Source organism: Scleropages formosus, chromosome 10, assembly GCF_900964775.1.
Source record: "Scleropages formosus chromosome 10, fSclFor1.1, whole genome shotgun sequence".
Lineage (NCBI taxonomy): Eukaryota > Metazoa > Chordata > Actinopteri > Osteoglossiformes > Osteoglossidae > Scleropages > Scleropages formosus.
This window is the reverse complement of record NC_041815.1, coordinates 2,793,952-2,806,448: the sequence shown is the minus strand read 5'-3', so window position 1 is coordinate 2,806,448 and position 12,497 is coordinate 2,793,952. Positions and strand designations below refer to the sequence as shown.

General features: G+C 38.7%; 1 protein-coding gene across 2 annotated transcripts in view; it reads right to left on the bottom strand.

Moving 5' to 3' along the window:
* Nucleotides 1-2,631: 2,631 nt before the first annotated feature.
* The window catches only part of LOC108942075 (leucine-rich repeat and fibronectin type III domain-containing protein 1), a 75,017-nt gene continuing 65,151 nt past the window's right edge, over nucleotides 2,632-12,497 (bottom strand). For both annotated transcript variants that reach the window (XM_018765143.2, XM_018765144.2), the window contains exons 2-3: nucleotides 8,546-9,936; nucleotides 2,632-3,643 (exon numbers count right to left, since the gene is read on the bottom strand). In XM_018765143.2, the coding sequence (XP_018620659.1) occupies nucleotides 2,734-3,643; nucleotides 8,546-9,918 (2,283 nt within the window). In that variant the 5' untranslated portion in view covers nucleotides 9,919-9,936 and the 3' untranslated portion in view covers nucleotides 2,632-2,733. The remainder of the gene's footprint in view (nucleotides 3,644-8,545; nucleotides 9,937-12,497) is intronic.

Here is a 12,497-nt window from a genome sequence, read left to right as displayed (position 1 = left end):
AAATACGTTCACATCAAGTAATTCTGCCTCCATTTTCTCCACTGTTTGATTCTCTTGCAAGCACCTGATGGATAAAAGCAGCACCATTTCAAGCAACACAAGCACATTGAATACAGGGTTATGGTGATAATTTTTGAAGTAGATAGCTTTTGTTTTTTAGTATTTTTGTTTTATGTTTATAAAAATTGACATAACCAGTCATCTGGGTTTTGCATCATACTCAATTTTTTTCAGTTTACTGCAGAGGGACACTGTCTTGGCACTGTATGAGCTGTTAAAAAAAGTAAAATAAAATAGGTTCATACTGGATTTAAAGTTTATTTCAGCTTAATCTAATGTTTTCAACAGCACCTAACCCATGAATAAATAAAAGGATTAACATGTATTGTTAAACTTTTATTGATTGCAGAGTAGTGGATAGAGGTAAAAACAACATGGAGTTACTTCCAGTCCCAACTTCATTTGTAAGTTGTGGCACAAGTGTAATGTTTCTGGAGAGAGAAGGCTTTGGTAGAATGGACCCCAAATACCTTTACAGGGTAGACATTGTCTGTCATTAGTTGATCTCAGGGAACCAGCAATGGAGTAAAAAAGCAAATCACCAAAATAAGACTAAAGTCTTACGAAGCCTTTATTCTAGTTATTTCATAGACAAAAGACTACCTGTTACTAATACAATTGTTAAGGTACATTTGCAGTCACTTCCTTTTCTCCTCACACAGTGACTGTTCCTCTGCTAGGCCATTTAAACCCGAGCCAGTTAGACTGGCTACAGGTGTGATGCTGAGTTCTATCGGGTGCCTTCTCAGAAGTGGGCAGGCAAGGGAGCCATTTTGCAGGAAAGAAATCACTAATCAGAAAACCACCCCATACGCACAGCTTGTTTGGTATTTTTTGCAGCAATGACACTATCTCCCAGCTACGTATTTTGCCTTTTTATATCAAGCATAACTTAAGGTTTTCATTTTCCCCTCTTTCTATTTGAATGTGTAGACTGTGTCTAAATGCTTGTTAGAAATTGCAAGTCTGTGTGCTATAGTAACCTGAGCACATTCTTTCTCACTTCATGACTCAAAACCCTGTTGGCCAGTAACACAAACGCACTTTAACATAATGACTTGGATTTGCACCCAAGATGAATGTTGTGCAATTATTGACAGCTATGGTATAGGACTGTTGCACTTAATAGCAGTTCCTGATGGGTGCATTTCTGTGACAGTGTACAGTAGCAAAAACACCTCAAGATAGTGTTTTAGCATTTCCTTTTTTTTCCAGATATATTCAAATAATTACTTTGAATGCAGCCTGAGTTACACTTTGGTTAACCTGTTTGTCTTTTAAATTTTAAAAGTTTTATTTAGCACCATCAGTTTCCCTAGTTCCCTAGCCCAAAAAACTAATTACATGTGTCTGTATCAAAAAATAATTAGCTATCACTTCTGTATTCGTGTTGTCAGCATGAATGTGCTGCTTTCCCATTTTACCTGTAAGCATAATGGGAAATATCAGCTTGTCAATATCTCAGAAGAATACAGTTGGAACGAGATTAGTTGTGATTCAAGTTTTCAGTTCTGTGTATATTAACAAGATATAACAATCATTACTGTAGTTTAGTGATTAAATCTAGGCCTTTAGCCTATTTTATTCAGTATTCATAGAGTATATTGACCTTTGTTACACAATCTGTCTCAGTGCGTTCAACATTATAACATTGTTTTGTCAGATTCAGCCATTGAAATAAACAAATACATTTTTTCCTGCTGGCTTTAATTGGTATATTACAAAATGTTTCATAAGCTTTGCCATGCATGTGTATAGTTTGATGTTTCTTCAAGTACTTTTGCACTCCCAGCATACTAATTCATGTTTATCATATTTTCATATTGTTACATACGGTATAGAGAAAGAAAGGGAAAACACATCGTACAGTTAACCCAGAGAAACTTTTTAATAATCTTTAGCAAGAAATGGTCCAAATTTGATATACTAAATAAAGGGGTCATTTTTGATGGCACAGGTTTTTAATGTAAAAACTTGTGGTCAACACTCAGATGCCTTGTAAAACATTCTGTAAAGTATGAATTATATATTTACTACACATACACAGATATTTTATGTATTTATATATTTTGTTGTCACTGTAGTTGTTTTTTTATCTAGACCAGCCAGATACAATACCTATCAATATCATACATTCACATCAGAAACAATACCTATCAATATCATACAGTCATGTGAGCAAAGCAGAGTCCTCAGGTTCAGTTAGTCCATCCTCTCTACACTAGTATTATGAAACTTGCTTGTGTATAGACCTAGTTGTTGTGTTTGCTGTTGTAAAGACTGGTGTGAATCTTGTCCTTTTGTGTCTCGTGTCTTCTGTGCAAAAGTCTTAAAGTAGCTCCAAGGGAAATCACCAATGGGACAAGATTACTTGTCTTGTGTTCTTTTTAATGTGCATTTTTAATTTTTTTTTTTTTTTTTTTTTTGATAAAAAGGTTAAACAGTCATCTCCATTTGCCATACCCTTGTGGTATCACATAGAAAAGGGAAACCAAAAGCACCCCCCCAAAAAAACAGGGGAAAACAAATGCCAAATTGAAACAAATATGACCAAACTTAGCAGCATCCTCCTTTAGTATGTTTGAATAAGGCACCGCTGCGCAGTGTGTGGGTATAGTCTGCAGTTTCCCCTAGGTACTCAGGAGGAGAAGTGGACAAGTCAGACAGAGGTCTTCAGACCGTGCTCTCCAGCATCCACTCTGTGCTGCTGAATGTTACTCTGCGGTTGGCTAAAGGAGAAGAGTCCACATTGATCTGATTGGAGGACATGTGTCTCCTTGTCCTTGCTCGGCGAGGATAACTGTGGCTCTGAAACAGAGAGTAGTCCCCATCAAAGGAGAACCGGTGCCTAGTTCGTGCCAACTCACCAGGCAGTAAGCCAATGTTAGCCAGTGCACCCTTCTTGTCCTTCAGCCTGAGAGCCTCCTTGCTTCCTGCATTGGGTCCAATCAGACAGAGTGACATAGTGGACCCTGTGAGGCTGCTGTCAGTCTGAGTATCCTCAGAGGGGCCTGAGCGTTGTGCATCCAAGCTCATTCTCCGGTTCACGTTGTCAGAAGTATGAGGAACTGGCAGGGGTAACTCTACCTCCAAGACGGCGGCAGTATCTTGCTGGGTCTCGTGATTCTCAGAATTCACTTTCAGCACCACTGCTTTGGACTCCTTAGCGTCTTTAGTTGTATGTTCCTCATGAGGACCATCTTCATTATGTTGCTTGGAAGTTGAATGTTGCATGGTTCCTTGGTTTCCATTTGTCTGAGAGTGCATATTGCTGACCTTAGACTTACTATCATCAGGGCTGCTGTAGGCTTTGTAGCGTATCATGAGAATAATAATAAATACCAGTACAGAGGCGACTATAATGCCTCCTATGATAATTATCATGGTACCACCCAGAAACTGGCTATGGATGAATCGGCACTGGCTGGATTCGGCGGATGTGCTGAAGTGGACACAGCCCACGACTCTAGTTGCTGTCAAGGAAGTTATTCCATCATCATACACTGCCAGAACACACAAGTCATATTCCCGGCCAGCAGCAAGATCATTCACTAGAAAGGTCTTGCTAGTTGAGGGGATCATTCTGAAATGGTAGCAGGAAGAGACAAAAATCACAAGCAGTATATCAGCACTTCAAGTAAACATGCAAGATTATAAATACAAGCTCTCCATCCTATGATATAGATAGAGGAATCTAGATTGCATTTGAGAAAAACTCAAACATGTATGTAAACTGTACATCAGTCACTATATTTTTTGAATACTGACATTTGCTTACACTTTGCTTATTGCCACTTTCACAAACTATTTTACTATTTTATATTTTTGTCTGCAATAAACTGTAAATTTAAATATCTCAGTTGTTGCCATGTTACAAATGTCTAAAAATTGTCAATTATGAAACGTTAAATAACGTTAAATGTCAAGTTACAAAAATGTGACAGCTTTTCCCTTATAAATGCTGTGATAACTGTACCTTTAAATGCAGCTATTTATTCTTGTGTTATTGCAGAGAAGCTCAAAACAAGGATACAAAGTACTTGGTCTTTCTTTGAGACTGGAAACAACTTTCCTCTTAATATGAAAACTAATAAGATCATATATGATTTTGAACTAGACTCTTTAAATGTCTGAAATTGCTGAATACATGAAAAAATATGAATATTAAGTTGCTAATAAGGATTATGAATGTGCTTTCCCTTCTGAACAGCTCCAGAAGGAAAAAAAACGTCATAATTGTGAACTGTGCAGTGTTACACACCCATCGCTCGCCTAACAGGGATAATTCATTTCAGCAAATGTCTGTTATGAGGGGATCAAATCCACTTTTTTCCTTAGGAGAGAAATGAATGAATGGTTGGTTGGTTCCTGGAAGAACAAGAACCTAAAATGAATTAATAAAAGCAATTTTAAGCCTTACAATGACACCACCAACACATTGTATAAAATAAGTGATGGAAAATATTTTATTTTCTACTTTCCTCTTTTGGACAACTTGACATCAAAGAAATGCCATTAAAATGGTTTCAGTCTTTCATTCCTTAGCCTTTCTCAGCTGGTGTTTCACAGAGTTCAGTGTAGCCACTCCACTCTTTTCTATTTAAACCTCTTCCCTTGGTTCTGTCATCACCTCTTGTGGATCCTCCTATTAACAATACTCATCTCTTTTTCCCTTCCAGCTACAGACATACTCTCAGGCATTCCAGCTTCCCTCTCCAGCATTTCTACTTGGATGACTGATCAACATGCACAAATAAATCAACATCCTTCACGTCTCAGCTTGTCCACCTACCTTACAGGAGTTCGCCATCAAATCATGCAACTAACTTGCTTAATCTGCTTTATCAGTCTAGGAGTAATGATTGATGCACATCTCTCCTTCTTCCGAAACACTGAGGCCATAACCTGTACCTGAAAATACATTCTGCATAACATTCTGCAGGCCCTGATCTTGTCTTCCCTTAATTCTATATAGCTTCTAATTCAGGCCTAGGTGATATTCTATTTAGACTACTGCAGCTCTCTCCTATCTGGTCTTCCAGCCTCTCCGACTAAACCTTTCCAGCTCATAAAGAATGCTGGTGTACAAGTTGTGTTTGAACTGCCAAGCATTCCTTTGTATCACCCCTCTTTATCTTTCTCCACTGGTTTCTGTAGTGCCAATCTAAAACTCAAAACTCTAGTTATGGCATATCCACAAAATCATCAACAGAGCTGCTCCCTGATACCTACAGGATCTGATCGCTCTGTACAGCATAGCCAGATTTTTCCCACCTCTAGCCACTCGGTAGTCCCAGACACAAGTGGTTTAAAATCAAGAGTCTGAAGGTTCTAAGTCATGGATTAAACGTGTAGGAATGATTGTCCTCTCTCATTCAAACTGAAGAATTCCTTTCAAAATTCAGGAAGGGTCTCATATCATTCTTTTCTGAACCAACTTCTCTTCTGATCTGCTGCCTACACAATAAAATTGTACTCCATATTTCTTGTGAAAACTGTATTCTCTACCAATTCCTTATTCTACATATGCTTTTAACTATGGTATTAGACTAACTGTACTTTAAGAATCATGTCTGCATCAGTATTTCTCCATCTGTTGGTGAAATGCACTTGCTTTCTCTGAATTATACATAATTTTAGAGAACATCATCTGCTAAATGAATACACACACACTTTCAGAACTGCTTGTCCCATACAGGGTCGCAAGGAACCAGAGCCTCCCCGGTAACAAAGTGCGTAAGGCCAGAGGGGGAGGGGACACACCCAGGACAGGACGCCAGTCGGTCGCAAGGCACCCCAAGCGGGACTCGAACCCCAGACCCACTGGAGAGCAGGACCCGGTCCAACCCACTGCACCACCGCATTCCCTGTGCTAAATGAATAATTAAATGTAAATGCAATTGCTCCAGTAAAACTTACCCAGCTGTATGAATAATTAAAACACTGTAAATAGCTTAATACCACCATTGTACAAAATCATATCAACAATATAATAATAATAATAATAATAATAATAATAATAATAATAATAATATGCAATTTCTGTTGTAGTATTAGATTGACACTGACAGGTTTCTTTGGCTGAGACTGTTGACATGACAGGACATTGTTCACCCATGTTGTCTTGTGCAAAGGGTAATTGTGTTATGTAATTTTCTGAAATGTTCCCATGAGTGCTTACTTTGTTGATGTTTTGTTGAATAACTGAAGTGAACCAATAACCTGCAACAAGAGTTATGCTGTTTGAAATCATCAACATAGGGCTGAGTGCATGTCTGTGGATGTAAAGAAAAATGACTGAAAAACAGACAGAAATGATACTGTAATGAATTTATAAGGCCATTGAATAGAAAGAAAAAAAAAAGTCTATATTTCCGCAAGTTGCAATGGTGATTTTTCATTGTATGGGACTCTGTTATATGAGAAATGAGTGTATTGGGCCATTCTTCATGAAGGAAAGTGTTCAGTTCACTTGAAAAAAGTGGATATCTTATCTGCAGCCTACACTATATAATTTCCCAAAATGATTCACTTATATTTTGGTCTGATGACTGGAGAAGTATTGGAAGGCATTTAACTTCATCCCTCCATTCATGAAATCACTCTTTATTCCCTCCAGTAGTGGGTATTGTGCAGTTATCTTGGAATATGGGAAGTTTACTGAAATAAGGTAGCTTAACCCTTACTATTTACATTTATTCATTTAGCTGAAGCTTTCTTTTACAAAAGCTACTTACAATGTTACTGTAATTGTTCACCCATTTGCACAGCTCAGCAACTTTACTGGAGCAATTCAGGGTAGGAACCTTGCTCGAGAGTACTACAGCTGGTAATGACATTTGAACTTGTGACCTTTGAGTGCAGTGACAGCAGCTTTAACAACTATGCTACGAACAAGTACATTTGGCATTTTTATTTCATTGGACTTGGACCTCTCATACAACATTATGACATTATTACATCATTATTACAAATACATTCATATTTTATGGAACTCATTTTACAAGCTATAGCTTCTTACATTGTCAATTACATCTGTTATTAAACCTGTACTTAGCATAATTAAACTTCTCTGTCATCTGGGAGGTTTCTGGGCTTATTTAAATCACAGTTGTGAAATCATTACAGTATTCATTTATTCAGCCAACTCACCTTGGATTAATCCGTTTTCAGTAATTACTGACCAATTTCTAATCTTCCTATTATTTATATAATTCTCGAGATGATTATTTTATAACATCTGTTCTCTTGTTTAGCTGCAAATTATTTTAACGGAAAAATTCAGTCTGATTTTCACCCACGGAACACTACTTAAACAGCTCTAGTCAGAGTCACTAATGATGACTCTACTGCAGGCCATCCAGCTTTCATCCTTTTGAATCTCAGTGCAGCTGTTGACACACCATTGATAGCATTCTTTTACATTGGCTGGTGATATGCTTGGCCCCTTCTGATACTCTCCCCCACTGAACAGTATCACAATAGTGATGATGCAAATAATCTCATTTCAAAAGTGAGTTACCATTTGAAACCCAAATCAACTTGGTTAATATTAAAGAGCTCCATCTCCACATTTAACAGTGAGTAGTAAATGTTTTCATCCTCAACAAATCTGATTCCTGTAACTCACTGCTCTCAGGCAGTCTTGCTTGCAAAAACTCCCTACTTCAGATGGTCCAAACTATGGCATCCAGGATTGTTTTCAAATCCAGACTAAAATACAATTTCTTCAAATTTGCTTTCGGTAGCCTACTTGCTTGATTTGTCCATTAAGCTATCCCTTTCTTCCATTCTATCTGACTTGTTTGAATATTCACCTGACCATTACTATTTTTCTCACCAGTTGTTTTTCCTCTTTCAGTTTCTCTTGGGAAGCTATTGTGCCCTCAGGACCAGCAGTGTCACAAAGGAAGGTCAGAGATGTGCCCGTACACTGAAATGCTAAAGACTGAGTATCTCATACTTGGACTTGATAACTGCTACAATAGCCAGATAACAAATAACAAGATCAGTTGCTGTTTGGTTAATTGAGACTAGGGCATGATTTTTGTCTTCAGAGACTCCAGTTTTATGTTACTACGACAAGATGTGTCTTTAGTTATTTTATTTTTAGACTGTACCAACACTGACAATTTAAAACACTTCAGTGACCAGAAAGGGTGGGCAGCCCCTGGTACTGGGAAATACAAAGTTTATTTTTCTACTTTTCTTCATGTTTTTTTTTTTTTTTTGTTTCTCTCTATCACCGCTTTAATTTCTGTTTTCACTGTAGTCATTTTTACTCAGTGTACGTTCTGAACTGAACTGAAAAAAATTGAATGATGGCTGAATAGAATGCTAGTGTTAAGACTTCTAAGGAGCATTAATGTAGGAAGACTTATAGCAGACTCAGAAAAGCCAGCAACTAAGCAAATGTATATCTGATATACATTTAATAAATTGTGACTCTGTATAGCTGTGAAGGAACCCAGCAATTAACACTCACCTGTACACTAGGGTGTCATCCGAGCTACTATTGTACTGGATCTGGTACATCCGGATGCCAGGGATGTGGCGCTCTGATGGCCATCGAATTACAGCAGAGGATGAGGTAAGGTCTATTGCCACCACCCTCTTGTCTTGATTCTTTGTGTCATTGCTACCAGACTTGGAAGAAGTGGTGATGTCAGACAAGCCAGGGTCTGCTGCTTTAATGTGGCCACTGTTGTTGACAAAGAGTGGAAGTGGGACCATGTTGATCTCCACTGAAGCAGTGGCAATTCCTGCAGCATTGGAAGCCACACAGTTGAAGGCTCCACTATCTTTGAGTGTAGTGATGAGAATGTCAAGGGTTCCATTCTCATACAGGATGGTCCTGGAGCTGTTATGAACCAGCTTACCATCAGGAAAGCGCCAATGAATTGTAGGGTCAGGATCTCCCAAGGCTTTGCATTTCAGTGTCACTCCCTGACCCTCCATGACATAGGATTTGGTAGCCTGGTGTTTAGTGATCAAAGGAGGCTCACAAATAAACTCCTCCTCCTGGATTGACCAGAAGTATTTATCCATAAGATGTTCTGGGGAGGCACATGTTTCCAAATCATCCTCCCTTGTAAGTCGCCGGAGCCACAGTAACTCACAGTTGCAGTGTAGTGGGTTTCCCCCAAAGCTTACCGCCAGCGAGGATGGGTTTGAGCCCTTAGCATCTGACAAGACCTGGGCATGCTGGAACAAGCTGTCTGGGGGTAGCTTCTGGAGCCGGTTGGAGGTCATGTCTAGACGTACCAGCTTGGCAAGCAGGGTGAAGGTCCCAGCCTCTATGTAGTCAATAAGATTGTGGTCCAGAGTAAGAGTATTGATATTAGTCATCCTAGAAATGGACTCCCATGGAAGAGTTCTCAAGTTGTTGTATGAGAGGTCCAAGTCCTCAATTGTCGAAACAAATTCATCAAAAGAAGTGGGGGCCACGGAATGGATTTGGTTGTTTCCAAGAATGAGGTGCCGTAGGTTGACAAGCCCTTTAAAGTGGTCGCTCTTGATGGTACTCAAGCGGTTTCCGTCCATGTGCAAGGCACGCAGGGAACGGAGGCCCACAAAGGCATGAGGGGTGATTTGACTGATAGTATTACGAGATAAGGTGAGGTGGACCAGACTGGTCATATTAACAAAGTCTTTTCTACGTATGATGGTGATGAAGTTGTCTGTCAGTCGCAGTTCTACTGTCTTGCGGTCAATTGTAGGTGGCACAAAAAGGAGTCCAGTTTTGGCACAGAGGAGAGTGAGTGTAGGAGAAATGTTCTGGCATATGCAGCGGCCTGGGCAGTTTTGCCCCTTGATCAGCATTCCAAACACAAGCACACAGAAGGCAAGTCGTTCCATGGTATCAGCTGAGTTTTCCTGAACAAAGCAAAAGACAAGATTAACGCTGGTCAGGCAGAGTGTTTTAGAAACAGTTGTACATAAAATTGCAGTATTAACACAACATAACATTTCTTGAGTTTAATTCAAAGTACAACATTATATGAAAAATCTCAATTTGAAGGCTCTGTTACAATTTAAAAAGATGCAACATACATTGGGGTTAAGAAAAGCCTTACAAAAAGCAACAGAGTTTTCCTATCAAATCTAGCCCATGTGTCTGTGTGTCTCACACAGACACACATATATATATATACACACACAGTATATATATATGTATGTATATATATATATATATATATATATATATATATATATATATATATATATGTAAATATGTGTCACGCCCCCCTTAGCGCAACGAGGAGCACCTGTGGCGGCTCAGGGAGCAACCACTTAAAAAGATGCTCCAGAGCACACGCAGGCACGGAACCTCGTTCAGCATAATCTCTCGCTTGTGAACCTTGCCATTGCTTTCCTGACTTCCCTGAATCCTCGTTTCCCTGAACCCTCTCCTGTATCTGCTCGACTTATTGGCTCTACGACTGTTTGCTTGTCTTTTGGATTGCGTCTCCTGGATTCTCCCTTGGATTTCGTCTGCACATCGTACCGACCCTCTGCCTGTTTTAGACAATGTCCTCTGGATTGCCCTCTGAAAGCCCTTCCTGAGCTCCGTGACTGAGTCTGTCACTCCAACTCGGGGGAAACCCTATGACAATATGTATGTATATATACACATATAAAGTATATATTCTCTTACATCCCCCCCAGAAAATTAGTTTCCACTGGTAGCTAATAGAAGCTAGAAAATCCTTAAAATTTTTGTACCAGCAAAAGTCAAGTCATTTAGTTTCATATCCATAAAATTATTCTGAGTGCTGATACAGCCCAAACTGACCATAAGATACTATGGCCATTATGGCTGCCTACTTCTCTGTATTTGTCAAACTTTAGTACCGTACATAGAACAGCACAGCACCAGGACAACAGCACTAGGATAGTTCATTATTCATTACAAGATAAATTATGTTTTGATAATTAGGTTATTATTACTTTTTATGAAATTAAAACAAACCAAAGTAGATGATATTAGTTCATCTGTACAAAATTTTGAAACGAAAAACAGCCTGAGACTTAAACCACAACACATGTTAAGTACACCATTATGCTATCACCAAATATCTGGGGGTCATCCGCAGTTCTTCGGCTTTCAGTCCTATGAAAAAACTTCCTTCTCTTAACCACTTCGAATTTGGCCAAAATCAGGTTATAGTTATAGTTATGAACTGTAAGTGTAACACACCTGTAACACGTGGTGTAATGTTTTGTTCAAGGCTTGGCCAGTAGGTTCGTCTGTGGAAGTGTAAATAAAGGACCACTCGATTTGGCAATTATTAAAATGTCTATTAAACTTTACCAAAAACTGTGTTTCTCTTGTTTTCTCATATAAATTATTTTCGGTAAAACATTACCTAAATAACATGAAACTGAACTCTGATAACTTAAAGCAACAAGGAAAAAATAATAATTTGCTCACACACAACAATTACACACCATACAATTGTAGCAAGGGGTGCAACCCAACATAACTATTAGGCATACCCAAGCTAACACTTGTTTAACAATTAAAATTTAACACTCCAGTAAAACAATCAGTATTTACAGTTCAAAATATTAATTAATTTCTCAGTGCTTCCAGTTTCAACACAGCAGTTCAATCACCAAAGTTTAAATTAGTTCCAACAGAACAGGGGGAATCGTGTCCATCAAGTAGTGATAGTGTTCATTATAACACAAAACTTGCCAAACTCCTCACTTGAAGATTGGAAATAGAATCCTTTTCCTAGAGCGGTGAATACGCCGTTCATTTCAGAGCTATTCCTATCACACTCTGGAAATCATGCCATGGGTCCCCCAGTCACAGTCTTCCGAATCCAAGGAAGGCTCAGTTCTTTGGGTGGCTCGCCATCTACCTTCGCGTAAAAATTCGTTGTTGCTCCAAAAAAAATAAAAAAATTAAAACTGACCGAATCCGTGTGCAATGAAAACAGCAGTGGAGCGATTTTCTCAATTTCTTAAATTTTATCCCAGTCAGTCAAAAAAGTTTCGCGTGTGCGCTCTATTCGCGACGTTGAGTTACGAGACTTAATCAGCGGCGCTCCTCACAGAACTGCCACATGGGAAGGCGGGACTTCCAGTTGTGCTCTCACCCTACTGGATGATTGACCCAGTCAATCAACTCTAAGAAATTAGGAAAAAATAATTCCTCTCTATCATAAAGTTATTTCCCTTAATTTATGTTAAATCTGCTAATCGTGTAATATATTGTGTAATATATTTACAGGGTTACATAAGCCTCAAACATCTGATATTGACATAAAAATCGGATTTATTCTTCTTCCTGTTACACAGCATTACACTATAAAGCTCTTTTCTAAAATGCTATCAATAGGGTTTATAATACATTCATATTAATTCATTTGGCCAGTGGTTTTGTTCATGGTGAAATCCAGGTCAAGGTATACCAAAGTGCAGTCAAG